This window comes from Corylus avellana, chromosome ca6 (genome assembly GCF_901000735.1).
Source record: "Corylus avellana chromosome ca6, CavTom2PMs-1.0".
NCBI classification, from domain to species: Eukaryota; Viridiplantae; Streptophyta; class Magnoliopsida; order Fagales; family Betulaceae; genus Corylus; species Corylus avellana.
Window position 1 is genome coordinate 12,203,402 of NC_081546.1, and position 16,094 is coordinate 12,219,495.

The 16,094-nt window shown below is 33.4% G+C and overlaps 1 protein-coding gene across 1 annotated transcript; it reads left to right on the top strand.

Annotated features, from left to right (window-relative positions):
• The first annotated feature begins 3,563 nt into the window (after window positions 1–3,563).
• Window positions 3,564–5,556, top strand: LOC132185196 (disease resistance protein RUN1-like). Its single transcript, XM_059599001.1, has 3 exons — window positions 3,564–4,164; window positions 4,306–4,547; window positions 5,173–5,556. Exons 1-3 carry the CDS (start codon window positions 3,564–3,566, stop codon window positions 5,554–5,556), a joined length of 1,227 nt encoding a protein of 408 aa, XP_059454984.1.
• The last annotated feature ends 10,538 nt before the right edge of the window (window positions 5,557–16,094 follow it).

Sequence of the window (16,094 nt, forward strand, 5' to 3'; positions counted from 1 at the left end):
GCTTTAGATAACCACAAAAACAAGTCCATTGACACAAATTTTCATTTCATGCATATTAAGAACATTCCAAAACGCAAGGAATTAAATCCATAAAAAGCAACATGAGAAATTAATGGACTATCTAGGTGCATAAGACAAAAGAAAGAAAAGAAAACAATCAAACATAGTTTTGTGTTTTTGAAATTTTTCACAAAAGAAATGCACACAAATGAAAACAAATGCAAAACAAACAAATATGTAGTGCAAAAAAAAACAACATGCTTCAATTGAGATTACAACAGGCAATACATGAATGTCCTTTAGCATTAAACTTTCATCACATCTTATAGGTCCCACTACAAAATAATGATTTGGTTGAATAACTACTTCTTGGTCTTCACAAGACATTACACATTCATGAACACTTGATTAGCAAGTAGACAAAATCTTGGTGGTCCGCACACTACACCTCATCTATAGGCTCTTCAAAGATCATAATATATGAATTTCTTAAAAAATCCTTTATGAATCTACCTCATAACAAGAATCTCAAAACAACTATGTATACACTCTTCAAACAAAAAGTGTAACAACAAAAACAATTCACTGCATAAACAAGAAAGCAAAAACAAAAAAAAATGCAAAGCATAGAAAAATAACATGCTCTAGGATATTCAAAAATAGGCAAAACACTCAATCCTAGGCTTGTTATTGACTCACCCAAACTCTAGGTGAGATCACTACCACTCCCCCTCAATGGGTGAATTTTATAATCCTTCCTAACCCACTCTTGAACAATCTTAGGACTAGATTTATGATGCACATAGGGTCTCAATTTAAAACAATTTGATCGAATACGACCAACTTTGCCACAATGATAACAGGTGGGAACAAACCTTTGAGAAGGTTGTCTTTTATGAGGAGGGATATATTTAGACTTTGATCTAGGCAAACCCGACTCTATATCACATTTTTCTTTCTTAGGAGAAGACAAGTTTTTCCAAAGTCTTTGGGATTTAAACTGAAACCAGTTTGGTCTAATGTGACCAATAATCCCACAATGGTGGCATGTCGGAACAAACTTAGCTTGAGTTTGTTTCTTAGAAGAAGTCTTTGATTTGGGCTTCACACAATTATTCAAACAAGAGGTTTTGCCCTTATCCAAACAGACTGTATTACCCTTGACTTCTTTAAAATTCACAGGCTTAACAAATAAGGTTTTTCTTTCAGATTTATAAGCATGCGAAGTAAAGTAAACACCATTATCAACAATCATACTATGCTTGTTATCAACACAAAAAAAAAACTTTTCAGATTATCACTAGAGAATTTTTGTGAGAGTTCTTTCAAATCATTCTCAAGTGATATATTCTTTTTAACAAGCACAGACATCTTAGAATTTAAAGAATCAATCAAGGCATATGATTTAGACAATTCATTCGTCAAAGACTCTTTTTCTTGTTCTATAGTTTTAAAATTCTTACAAATCTTTTTGTATCTGTAGTACAGTTGACTATACTCATTAGAGAGCATCTTGTACACATCGTCAAGATCATCAAAATCAAAAGAGTCAATGACAAGGGACTGAGATGTATTCATAGTAAAAAAGTGTCAAGGATCTCATTCAGGAATTTAAGCCAAACAGAGTGAACCCGCTCTGATACCAATTGAAAAACGCTATGCCGACTCCAAAAACTTGTTTATTACAATTTATGCAGAATTAATACTATGAAGCAATAAACAATTTAATCACCTAAATTATATAAAGCAATAAAGAGGCAGACACAGATATTTTGGTTACGAAGAGGAAACCTTTTAGAAACCGATATAAAAGTAAAACCTTTCCGAGGCAGCCAAACCCAGAAAATCACAATCAAAAGATTATCCAGAGACTACAGACACTAGGAACACTTAAAACCCTTTGCCAGACCTTGGCTCTATAAGATCAACAAGCCTACAACTCGTCTCCTTGCTCACAATTTTTTTCAACAAGATTCTCCTTTACCAGACCCTTCCGATAGACTTCTCAACTACAGATTTATCAAAGGAATAACTAAAACTCTAAGAGATTTAATTGAACACTCACCACATATGATCTCTCTTAGCACAGCCTCCGACGAACTCTCTAGGAGCGAAATTTCGTGCCTCTCTCTTCTATAATGATGTATATATATCAGTACATCAAACATTAGACCTGGGCCCACTAAAAACACGGTTTTGGGCATAGTAAGTATGGGGTGTCCGAACAGGTTACTAAGCTGCCCAGACACGGCCTTGCGGAGCAAAAATAGGGTTTCTGGAAATGCGGTCCGAACATGGGGGAGTCCTGTCCAAACAGGGCATGCATTGGGTGAAACAGCATTTTGGAAATGCTATCCAACCTTGATCAACAACTCCGGTCGATGGGCGTTTGTGGTCCGATTGAGCTGAAATTTTGCAGGGACGTTCATAACACATGAATCTACATTATGAACGGTAGAGATTGGATTCTGAGCATTCTATATCAGTGTTTGAGGCCATAAATAGTAGCCTCTGCATTTTGGAACTGAATTAAGCCAACACAAGAACTAACAGTCCCGATGGTGCTTGGACGAGCTGATGAAGATCCTCGAGTGCAGAAAGGCAAGGGAGATACTAGTTCTACCACTATTCTATGACATAAATCCTTCGGAAGTACGGCATCAAACCAATAGGGTTGGAGAAGCATTCACTGAACTTGCAAAAAAGTTCACCAATTATGAAATGAAGGTGGAGGGGTGGAAGAGAGCCCTAAAAGAAGTGGCCAATTTATCCAGGATGTATTTGGGAAACAAGTATTTCTAACCACCTTCGCTGTCTTCCTTCTATATTGTTCTTTTTTCTTCTAATTATGGTACATCTCATATACACATGTTTCAATGCATGCATGTGAACTATTTTACATTTAAAAATGTCTACTTGTAATTCACCTTTTAAATAATCTTTGTTCTAAAATTAATTAAACTCAGCTGATTCTTTTGTTTTAGATGGGATAATTTGCTTAGATAACTTTTTCATGACTTCAAAAAAAAAATGGAAAATGAACTTTCCAATTGTTGCGCACATATCGGGGTTGTTTGTCAAACTCCTCCCCACCCCTAAATACTATTCACTTCCTTTTTTCAAAAAAATAAACATTAAAACATTTTTATTTTTATATCACATCATTTATTTTTTACTACTATTCAAATAAAAAAAATTACTACAAAACAAAATTTTCTACTTTTCAATTCCACTTTTTCACTTTTCTATACCAATTATTATTATTATTATTATTATTATTATTTTACAAAAAGTATGAACAGTGCTATGGTGCATAACAAGCCCCCTCATAGTTATGTATCACTAACTTTTCTTTCTCTTCCAACTTTTTTTAATACATAATTTCTCTTCTTTTTATCCGAAGGTAACTCATTAGTTAGTATGTTTTGTTATCTTTTTGTATCGGTAGGAATGAACCAGAATTTATTGACGAAATCATCAAACAAGGGAATTCAAAATTAGTTAATAATACATACTTTTAAGTTGCCCAATATCCAATTGGAATAAAGTCTCGTGTACAGGATATGAAGTTGCTTTTAGATATAGAGAATAATGACAGCAAATGCATGATAGGGATCTTCAGAACTGGCGGGATTGGTAAGACAACTCTTGCCAAAGCCATCTACAACTCGATTGCTTCTCATTTTGAAGATAGTTGTTTTCTTGAAAACATTAGAGAAACTTCCAACAAAAAGGGCCTGATCCATTTGCAAATTAAACTCATTTCTAAAATCCTAGGAGGTTCAAGTCAAATGGTTGACAATGTTGATCAAGGAATTACTTTGATACAACAAAGGCTTTGCTTAATAAGGATACTTCTAGTTCTTGATGATGTGGATCATTCAGACCAATTAGAAAAGATAGTTGGAAAAGGCAATTGGTTTGGTTTAAGAAGTAGAATCATCATAACAACAAGAGATAAGCATTTACTAACTAAACATCAAGTTTTAACCTACGAGGTGAAGGAATTGGGTTACTTAAAAGCTCATAAGCTCTTTAGTTGGCATGCCTTTAATAGAGATAGACCTGATGATGATTATGTGAAAGTCACAAACAATGTAGTGTGTTATGCTGGAGGATTGCCACTAGCTTTGCAAGTGCTAGGCTCGAGTCTAAAAGGTAAAGGTATCTTTTATTGGAAAAGTAAATTGGACAAGTACAAAATAATTCCTCATGATGATATTCAAAAAAGACTTCGAATAAGTTTTGATGGATTAGATGAAAATGCAAAGAATATTTTCCTTGACATCGCATGTTTCTTCAAAGGAGAGAATGTAGAATATGTCACAAAAATAGTAGATAGTTGTGGTTTTCACTCATATAGTGGCATCGAAGAGCTAAAAGATAAATGTCTCATAACTGAGTTTTCGGATAAATCATTGGTGATACATGAGTTGCTGCAAGAAATGGGTAGAGAAATTGTTCAACATGAATCGCCGGAAGAACCTAGCAAGCACAGTAGATTATGGTTTCATGAAGATGTTTGTCATGTTCTAGAAGAAAATATGGTAAGAATTATGTTAAAAATCCCTTTAAATTTTACATTCGTTTCTTTTTCATGAGTTAAGTTACTAGGAAAATATATATTTTACAAAATAACAATATTGCTTCAGGTTAGATGGTTATCTGACTTCAAGGGTTGAATATTCATGTAAAAATTGTGATGTTCACAATAGAAGGAGAACATGTAAGGTTAATCCCACCTTGAGAAATTCTAATTAAAAATTATACTAAACTTTATAAAAAGTTTAAATATAATTCTTGGAATTTTTTTTTTTTTTTTTTTTGGGTAAAAACACATTTCTCAAAACAAACTACCCAAAAAAACAAAAAAAAAAAACATTTTACAAGAATTTAAATACAAAACTTTTAGGGAATGTCCTACAGCTTCATAATCGAAAATTTTGCAAATGCATAGTTCTTGCTATTTAAAGTGAGAAGGTTGGTCTTAACAATACATACATACAACCTTTGTCAATTTTTACAATTTTATTAGTATCTTGCCTTTTCTTTTATGAAGAAGTAAGGGTAATATGTAAATATAAATATAACATAAACATTCATTTTGAGAATGTGATCATCAGTCACTTTAAGGCATTCCAAATTACTCATTTTGAATGAGTGGATATACAGGATAACATAATAGCAGAGGGTGGACAAGATGAAGAACATCCTCATGATCAAGTTGCAATTATTGTTGGAGTCTACAGTGATGGTAATGAAATCTATTGTCCTCATGGAGATTACCATAAAACTTGCTATGGATCATTGTGCTACGATCAAGTATGGTTGCATTCCTATGTTCTTCCAGAAGATGTTAAGCTAAAGAGAGGAGATAATCTTCAAATTTGCTTAAGTATTTTCCAGTATCATACAGGTTTGAATTTTATATCTGTGAAACATTCAACGTCAGTGTTCTTTAGAAGTTGCAGATTCCATTTGGTACAAAAGCATGAAGAAAAAGTGATAGATTTAATCCAACCTTCAAATAGATGCCGTGATGATGATGATGAATGATGATGGCAACTTGGAATCCAAATTTTACCCACAACAAAAGCGACATTCTTCAACACCTGGCACTTAGAATTCGTATGAAGAGAATAATGTAATTAAGGTGTGGATTTACTTATCTCTTTTTCAAATCCGATTTTGTTACCCCTTTGAAATTACTATTGCTTTATTTTTTAGGGTCTTGTTTGTGCTCTTATATATAGTTTTATGCTTTACGATTTTGGTGGCATAAATTCATCAGCAATGAAAACTAATAAATTCTTGACCTGCTTGGCATATTGAAGGAGTTCCTTTTGCTTTGGCTTTTGTGTGTTTTGCAGGACTTGGACAATCTAGCAGGCAACTCACATGCTGCAACTTCTACTTCAGGTGTCACGTTAGTGATTTTACTCTCCATAGCCTCTCTTTATAATTCTTTTTTTATTTCTATTTTTGTTTTTTGTGCAAGTATTATGCTCTTTTGTCGCCAAGTGGTAGCGAAATCGACTGTGGACCACGCCTCATAAATCGGTGGTCACATGTTCGAATCCCCCTTCCCTCTTCCCTTGTGTGGACATGTCAAAAAAAAAAAAAAAAAAAAAAGGTATTATGCTCTTTTGGCAATTCTTATTCATGGCTATGCTCTTTTATAAGATTGGAGTTAACCTAATATGCAATTTTGCTGATTGTTGAGAAAGGAAATTATTTTCTTTCTTGAAGGTCTAATTAGATTTTCTTCACAAATTTTTTTTTTTTTTTTTTCTGTCTTTCTTTCTATTTTTGTTTTTTAGAAAAAATTTAAAAAAAAAAATAAAAAATTAAGCAACAACTACAATGAGAAAAATAAAATAAAAATAAAATTAGCTTGATATAGTGACACACTATAATAAATGGAGAAAGGATCATATTATCTATATCTCAATTAACCAACGAATGTCGAGTTCCATGACCATTTATATTTATTACAGAAAAGCACAATCATCATTCTTAGTAGGACACAAGTAGGCCTCCTAAAATTACTCCAATTACTAAGCCAAGAAAGACACTATTTTTTCATTCCTCAATTGAAGGAATGTAGGCGAAATGAGAATTTAAGGCCATTACCTTCTTCTTCTTTTTTCGTTTATCATGGTTTTTCTATCATCTTCTCAAATGAGCATTTATACTCTGAAATGAATTTTTCTACTTTATATGAGACCTTATTGTTGTGTTCATCTCAACATAAATAATCAATGTACTTATCCCTACGACTTAAGAATTTTGCAAGGACATGTTTAAGGTTGTGGAAGTGGGTGCTACTTGCAATCGATTTTGTAAAATCTCTAAGTGCATTAATAAAAGATTAACCAAATCAAATTCCTTTAAACTAACCAACATTTTTCTGTTTCTTTGGTGGCACAGTTTTGATTATTGCTGCTAGGGACCTTTCCTTGGTTTTGGATCTCAGTTGATATTTTTTCCAGCCCCAGTATTATTTTCAAGTGATTGGGCAATATGTGAAGATTAAATAGAAAGTAATCCTCTTTCAATTTCTACATGTGTAAACCTTGGTTTTTATGTTCTTTCTTTCATTCCCTCATGTTTTCTTAATTCAGTTACCCTTTTGGCTAAAACTCTGTGGTTCTTGGTAAAGATCTTGAAGAGGAATCTTCAATAGCTGAACATATCCCATTACTGTTTTAGGTGTGTAGTGCTGATGTCTAAACAATTGACAAATCTGGCCGTTTTTGTCTTGGGAGAACATAAAGGGCTATGACTGCTGTGACAATTGACAAAACTGCACGAAATTGTTAACAGTCACTAAAGAATGCAAAAAGATCACCCACATATCATGTTTCTCACCTGATAGATTTTCCATGTCCTCTTCACATTCGTATAGTAGTTTCTCCCATGTTAGTATATATAGTATTGGAGTATCTTGGAATCAAGTGGATGCCCTTTTACATATTAAAAAAGAACCACGGTTTATTATTTTTTTATATGTTATTTTTAGGACACGTGGCAAATTTTAGGAGTGACATGTGAGAGATTAACGAGGTGTCGATTTTGTATTTTCCCATAGGTGAGGTACTAGATTTGACTGTTTTGGAAACCTAGAGGGGAAAAAAAATAAAAAAGTACAAACCGAGGTACTAAAAAAATACTTAACCCTAGTTTTTATAGTATGGATGCATTGCTAGAGATGATGCAGAACCTGCACCAGACGACAATACCCATTACCCACTTGGCCGGCCCAAGTAGCTGTTGCAGGCCCAGAAGCCCACAATTGGGGCTAAACGGATTAGGCCTAAGCCAAGGGCCTCAATTACATAAAGAACACTAGGAATATTTACAGTGAAGAGGATAACCTCCTCCAGGGATAGAGTCAAAAAGTTTTATGAGCAAGAGCCAAAGTTTTGTAACATATGTTACAAACATTATTTTTTTAAGCAGTTGGTTTACAAATTCTTCAAAAAAATTTACCGTTAGACATTAAAGCTTGTTCGTTATTTTTATGACAAAAAACTAAATCAATTTAATTGGTTTTGGCGGTTTTTACCATTAGTCATTAACAAGTTTTTATTATAGTTTGACCATTTGATTATTAACAAATGTTTTAAGGTTTTTTGATGTTATGACTGTTTGGTCCGTAATTGCCTTTAGTAAACTATTGAGAAATATAGAGGGACACTAGCTTTCTCATATTCCAAGCACCCTTACCTTCATCAAAACTGCCAAATAGCACGGAAATCGGATGGAATAGTGGTGTTGCTGAACCACATAAGAATCTGATGATGATTGCTATCCCAATCAATGAGGTGAGTAAGGAAAGCTTCATCAATTTAAGTAGCGCCTTTAATGGGCTCTTTGGCATCCCCTGTCACATAAAAGAAAAGCTTGCAACCTTTAAGAAAACTACACATAGATTGGGACTGGGATCTAGAGATTTGTGTCATCTAGAGATTTCAAATGCAAAATGAAAGTGTAATTTGTGCCATCTAGAGTGTAGTTTGTGCCATCCAATATAGCCTGAACATGATAAAGAATCACGTTTTGTGCCATATGAAATCAGGACGAAAAGATAAGTAGAAAACACCTTGCCAACCCTTGCAACAACGGTCAAAGTCAATATTCAACCATCTAACAATGTGGTCAAAGTCAACAGTCAAGTCAGGCCTGACAAAGTGCTGGCATGGCAGGGTCCTGATGTGGTAGAAGTGTTGACGTTGCATAGGTGTTGACGTGGCACTAGGGTTGACGCTACACTAGGGCTAACGTCACCTAAAATTGACATAGCACTAGGGTTGAATGCCACATGGCGAAGGGTATGGAGAAGCTCTACCAGCACGTGGCTGACGTGCCAAGGAGAAGGCTGCATGTGGAGTGTATGCATCATAAAGATAGAATTGCAACACGTCAGGGCTCAGACGGCGGCGTTCTCGGTGGACTGAACTTGGCTGCGGTGGATCTGTGGTTTAGTGCTATGATCGAGGTAATCGGATCACCATGTCGGCAAGAGGCAACACGATCTAATTCTTCGAACAGTGCATGGTAGCTCCAATGGCGGCACTTTCGGCCACTCTGGACAGTTGTCTTCCAAGGTTTCGAACAAGGATTGTGCAAGGATTTGTTGAGAATTTGATTTTTTAATAACAATGTGACAATAAATTTAGCACTTAATATATTTTTCATTTATAACAAATCAAACAAAGTAAGCATTTGATATAAACAAAAATCCTAATGAGTCAAAATAAACTTGTCACATGAAATTATTCTCAAATTAAAAAGCATCCCCAAATTTAATCATTAATCTATGAAGAACAATTGATAAAAATACTAGGCTTCACCCCTAGCCTTAGCTAGAGGCTTAGATACTCATAATATTAAAATACTTAACAATGTATAAATAGAAAGACATAGAAAAGAAATAACTTGAATATTAAGAATAAATCCCTAAATACTCAACTATAGTCCCATGAAGACCTTTGCTTTGTTATTTTCTTTTCTTTTATGCAGTATGGCCTCTTCTCTCAGGCAAGACCGGCGTTGTGGCTCTTCTCCTTTTCAAAATAATAAGAATCCTTTTATAGGGGATTTGTAGTCGGTCTTGACCTTTTGTGTCGCATGCGGTGTCCAATTTCTTCTATTTTCTTATTTTATTGCGGGCCCCATGTTAGCTTTTCTCCTTCTAACTCTTCTTTCTTCGTCTTTGTTTTGCTAGTTCCCACCTACGCATGGCTTTACAAATTCATGGGAAAAGTCTCCTTCGGCTTTTCTTTTCTTTTCTTTTCTTTTATTCCTTTGTTTCTTTTCCTAGAAAGGCAATAACTTGCATTATAATATCATTTTGAGCTCACATTTAATAATAAAATATTATTCCACAATTAAATATAAAATGCAAGAATTAATATAAAATAAGGTAGTATAAAGCTTATTTTAATAGACACTTTAATTTAAGCTCTTATACTCCCCCCCCACAGCTTATTGCTAGTCTCTAGCAATTCAAAACAAAGCATAAGAACAAGGACTCAAGGAAAGAAAAAGTCAAAATACTAACAACTACCAAAGAAATTTCCCGTGCCTTCAAAACTCAGTGTGATTGAAAATTTTAGCCAATGCAAACACTCTCTTAGTGTCCAAATAAACATGAAATAAAATTTCTATTGGAAAGTATGTTTTGATTCAAGCCTTACCGGTGTTAACACTCAACAATTAAAATCACTCAGAAATAGGTGTAACACTCTCAAGAATATGTGAGTGGAATAATGTAAGCAAAAGGCAAATATCTCACATATAAATCATATGAAAAATGATTAATCAAGAAAGAACAAGTAGTCTCATGAAAGGATTTACACCACATTCATTGATTAGTCATGAACATGTCTGAACCATACACTCCTCAAGATCAAAGAAGGACTTTTATTGGGACATAACATAGGGTTAAAGAAAAGGGAAATAAATAACAAAAAGGTGATGGTAAAAGTGAGAAGTATTTCAAGATAAATGGGACTTTGGCTTCTTTTGTATGTTCAATTAATTTATCTCTCCAATTTTCTTTCAATAAATTATGTATATTTCTTTTCCGTAGTATACCTTCCACCCTTGAACATCAACCTTTTTTTTTTTAATTCTTCTTCCCTTTCAATCTTTTCTTTTGATCATTTTTTTTTAAAAAAAATTTCTTCATCTTGTTTTGAATCACTAATCCACCACACCGAAATAATTTGATTAAATTCATTCTTGAAACACTTGAGAAAGGGTTTAAGAAAGAAAGTCTAATTATATGGCTCAATGGGGTGACTAGTGATAGTGTATCAAACGAAGAATGTTGAGGCTCAAAATAAAGAAAAATAGCTTAATCTCATCTCTCAAGGATTTGCATAGTTCTTCTATATTCATGACTTCAAAAGATTCAAGTGTGGCATAAAATACATGATTTTTGCATTCGGCCAAATAGAAGAGTAATGAGACTAACATAATGAATTTATTTCTGTGCTTCCAAATGACATATGATCTCACGAAAATTTACCCTCTACAAAGAATGATTGGCTCAAAACTCACAAGGGTTAGAAATCTCCACATTTGTTATCCTCAAGATATTCTAAGTCACTTATGTCCTTAACAAAGAGTCATGTTTATGTGGCCATGTGCATGTGCAATAAATTGACCATGAAGGCAATGACATTTTTTAGCAGAAGTAGCATAATGAACTTAAAACACAAAACTCATGCTAAAGAAGCAAAACCTTTTTTTTTTTTTTTTTTGTGAAAATATAAAATAAACAAAACAACACAAAAACAACCACAAACATCAAGCATCAAGCTCCTCTCCCTAAAACTTACATTGTCCCTAATGTAACAAAATAAAGCAAATAAGTAAAGATTAAGGAGACACTACAAAAATTATAATTAGGTAGTAAATTAATTATACAATATGTATTAAAAAAAATTAGGTAGTAAATTAATTTTAATTGGTATGAAAAATTAATTGGTTAACAAAATTAGATAACAATATTAATTGGTACCTATGTTAAGTAACAAAATTTAATTGGTATATGTCGTCATATAGTAAGAGATATATTCAAACCCATTAAAATTTTATTTAACTAGTTAATGCTCTTGTCTCTTATATGCAATGCTTTCACTATATATGGTTATTATATATACATATATGAGCTTTATATTCTTTAATTTAGGGCTATTAATTAATAGTAGGTAACAAAATATACATGGTTATTAATTAATAATAAAAATTATGCAATGCTTTTATTATATATATATATATGTGTGTGTGTGTGTGTGTGTGTGTGTGTGTGTGTATGTGCGTGCGCTTAATTTGTATTCTTTAATTTATTTGAAAATAATTAATATTAGGTAACAAAATATATATATGGTTATTAATTAGTAATAAAAATTATGCAATGTTTTAATTATATGATGACTTTCTTGACGTGTTCTTGACATGCCACATGTGACACGTCAATAATTTATTGACGTGTCTACTGTAGACATGTCAAGAAACATCATCGAAAAGGCGCCAGACCAGCTAGAACGCTTTTTCTTCTTTTTTTTCTGTCATTTTCCCTCCTCTTTTTCTTTCTCCTCCAGCGTGCGTCCATAGCCTTCCTTTTCAAATAAGTTGTCATTTTTTTTTTCTTTTCTTCTTCTCGATGAGATCTCTTCCTTATTTTCATTTATTTCTCCTTCTCGTTTCAACGAATTTCTTCTCCCAAATTCCTTCTTTCTGCTTGTCTTTCAGTTCTCACTTATATATATATATATTCTTCTTTCTTTTTTTCTTCTCCTTCTTCTCATGCCCACCTCCCTTGTTTGTAGCCTAAACAAAATAAAAGAAAAGAAGAGAAGGAACCTACGAGAGAAGAGGAGAAAAGGTGAAGAAGAAAGAGAAATGGAGAGAGAAGGGAAGGGGTCTGAATATTTGGGGATTTTAAGGTATAAATGCTTGAATTTGAGTTATTCTATATCCATTAGTCTCTTATATAGAAGTTTTTTTTTTTTGGTTAAATTTGCTAACCCACTTTTAGATTTGTTCTTCCACATTATTTGGGGGTTTGAAGTATTTTAGGAATTTCTACCGGATGTTTAGAGATCAGAGTACTTGTGTAGTGAATCCATGATGAGATTTTGGGAATTTTCCTTCAATAGTTAGATATATATGGGTGTTCAACATTTGTAGGGATTTATGTGAGTTTTAAGTTGCAACTGGATTTTTGATGATAAAGTAAACATGAAGTAAATTTAATTGAAAAAAGAAACTTTCGGAAATTTTTTTTAAAATTTTTTTTTTTTAAACTTTAGTGACGCACCACTTTTTGACACATCAAAATTTTTTTTTGACGTACCACTTTTTGACACGTCAATGAATTATTGATGTGGCGAAATTGCCATGTCAAGAAAGAATTTTTAACGTGCCAATTTCTGACACGTCAGTAATTTTTGACGTGTCAAAATTGGCACGTCAAAAAATTAGAATTTTTGACACCTGCCTTATTTACCTGTGACACACGTCAATACTAACACGTCAAAAAAGGTTTTTGACATGTCAGAAACTATTGGTCAACAAAAACCTTTTTTTTTTTTTGTGTAGTGAGAGTACTTTGAAGTGATGAAACAAATTGACACTTGTTACCAGCGAAAGAAATTTAGAAAACAAAAAAAGAAACAAAAACAAAGATAACCTAAACTATGACACAAAAACTAACACTAATTGATTGCAGATCTTAACATGTATGATTCTCTATTTCATCTTTTTCTTGTCTGCAATCTTCCAACACATCATGCTTTTATAGTCTTTCGCAACATCAAATGACTTACCCCCGTGGAAAGTATCAAGTTCGGATGGGTTTACCACAACAAAGTCATTCTTCGATATTAAATGTGCATACTTGTGTGCCATCAGCAAGGGTTTTAATTTAACCTTCGGGACATTCTCACTTGACGGCAAAAGGCTGAGCTCATGAGGTGGTAATTCAATTATAGGCTTCCATACATTTACCTCTAATCCATGTGTAGAGTCCTCACAAAAAATAAAATCACAAGAGTTAGTCAAGCAGGATTCTACAATGTGACCATAAATTAAGCACTCAATATATTTTCGAATCATAACAAATCAAACAAAGTAAGCATTTGATATAAACAAAAATCATAATGACTCAAAATAAACTTGTCACACGTAATTATTCTCAAATTAAAAAGCATCCTCAAAATGTATAAATAAAAAAACGTAGAAAAGAAATAACTTGAATATTAAGAATAAATCCCTAAATACTCAACAATAGTCGCATGAAGCTCTCTGCTTTGTTATTTTCTTTTCTTTTATGCTGTATGGGCTCTTCTCCCAACCAAGACAGGTGTTGTGGCTCTTCTCCTTTTCAAAATAATAAGAATCCTTTTATAGAGGATTTGTAGTCGGTCTTGACCTTCTGTGTGGCATGTGGTGTCCAATTTCTTCTGGCCAAATGGACTATTTAATCCATTTGCAAAATAAACTTCTTTCTAAGATCCTAGGTGACATAAGTCTACAATCTTTATCAAGGAATTACTTTGATACAATATAGGCTTTGTTGTTTGAGGGTACTTCTAGTTCTTGATGATGTGGATCAATTACTCCAATTAGAAAAATTAGCTGGAAAAGGTAATTTGTTTGGGTTAGGAAGTAAAATTATCATAACAACAAGAGATAAAGATTTACTTCGTGCACACGGAGTTGATTTAGTATACCAGGTGAATAAGTTGGATCACAATGAACCACTTCAACTCTTCAGTCGAAATGCCTTTAAAAGTGGTAAACCTAATGGTGATTTTATGGAACTCACTGAACATGTAATAGGTTATGCAAGGGGCCTTCCACTGGCATTAGTATTGCTGAGTTCGGATCTATCTAGTAAAAGCTTGCATGAATGGAAAAGTGCATTGGAAAGGTATAAAAGCATTCCAAATAAAAAATATTCATGAGATACTTAGAATAAGTTATGATGGGTTCGGATCTATCTAGTTATGCAAGGGGCCTTCCACTGGCTTTAGTACATGTAATAGGTTATGCAAGGGGCCTTCCACTGGCTTTAGTACATGTAATAGGTTATGCAAGGGGCCTTCCACTGGCTTTAGTATTCCTGGGTTTGGATCTATCTAGTAAAAGCTTGCATTAATGGAAAAGTGCATTGGAGAGGTATAAAAGCATTCATAATAAAAAAAAATTCACGATATACTTAGAATAAGTTATGATGGGTTGGAGGATATTGTGAAAGATATTTTCCTTGACATTGCATTCAAAGGAGAAAAAGTAGGTAATGCAAGGAAAATACTAGACAAGGGTGATTTCTTTTCAGATTATAGTATAAAAGTGCCTGTGGATAAGTCTCTCATATCTATTGATGAGTTTGAGAGATTAACTATGCATGACTTGCTACAAGAAGTGGGTAGAGAAATTGTTCGACAAGAATCACCCAAAGAACCTGGCAAACGTAGTAGGTTGTAGTTTCATAAAGATGTTTCTAACAAATTATTAACAAATTACTCATTTTATTATTGGAATATATATAGTGACACATGTCGTCATTTTATTGGCTCTCATGTGGCACACTAACGGAATTCGTCAAGTGTTTTGATCGAATTTGACTGTAGGGAGCAAATTGTTACTTATGAAAAAGAAACTATTGTAAATTATAAAATTTTTTTAACATAAGTCTTAGCGTACTTTTTTCTAGGACATGACGAATATCTTTATGAAACTACAACCTACTACGTTTGTCGGGTTCTTTGGGTGATTCTTGTCGAACAATTTCTCTACCCACTTCTTATAGCAAGTCATGCATAGTTAATCTCTCAAACTCATCAATAGATGTGAGAGACTTATCCACAAGCACTTTTATACCATAATCTGAAAGGAAATCACCCTTGTCTAGTATTTTCCGGACATTACCTACTTTTCTCCTTTGAAAAAATTTGCAATGTCAAGGAAAATATCTTTCACATTGTCCTCCAACCCATCATAACTTATTCTAAGTATACAGTGAATGCGTTTTTATTAGGAATGCTTTTATACCTATTCAATGCACTTTTCCATTCATGCAAGCTTTTACTAGATAGATTTGAACCTAGCAATACTAAAGCCTGTGGAAGGCCCCTTGCATAACCTATTACATGTTCTGTGAGTTCCATAAAATCATTGTTAGGTTCGCCACTTTTAAATGCATGTCGACTGAAGAGTTGAAGTGCTTCATTGTGATCCAACTTATTCACCTGGTATACTAAATCAACTCCGTGTGCACAAAGTAAATCTTTATCTCTTGTTGTTATGATAATTTTACTTCTTGAGCCAAACCAATTACCTTTTCCAGCTAACTTTTCTAATTGAACTAATTGATCCACATCATCAAGAACTAGAAGTACCCTCAAACAGCAAAGCCTATATTGTATCAAAGTAATTCCTTGATAAAGATTGTTAATCATTAGACTTACGTCACCTAGGATCTTAGAAAGAAGTTTATTTTACAAACGGATTAAACCGTCCATTTGGCCAGAAGTTTCTCTAGTGTTTTCAAGAAAACAACTACCTTCAAACTA

Excerpts from the sequence above, each read along its gene's own strand:
- LOC132185196 (XM_059599001.1), top strand. The coding sequence starts at position 3,564 with ATGAAGTTGCTTTTAGATATAGAGAATAATGACAGCAAATGCATGATA. Across the intron at positions 4,165-4,305 it reads CTCGAGTCTAAAAGGTAAAG|GAGAGAATGTAGAATATGTC; the intron begins GTATCTTTTATT and ends GTTTCTTCAAAG. Across the intron at positions 4,548-5,172 it reads ATGTTCTAGAAGAAAATATG|GATAACATAATAGCAGAGGG; the intron begins GTAAGAATTATG and ends GTGGATATACAG.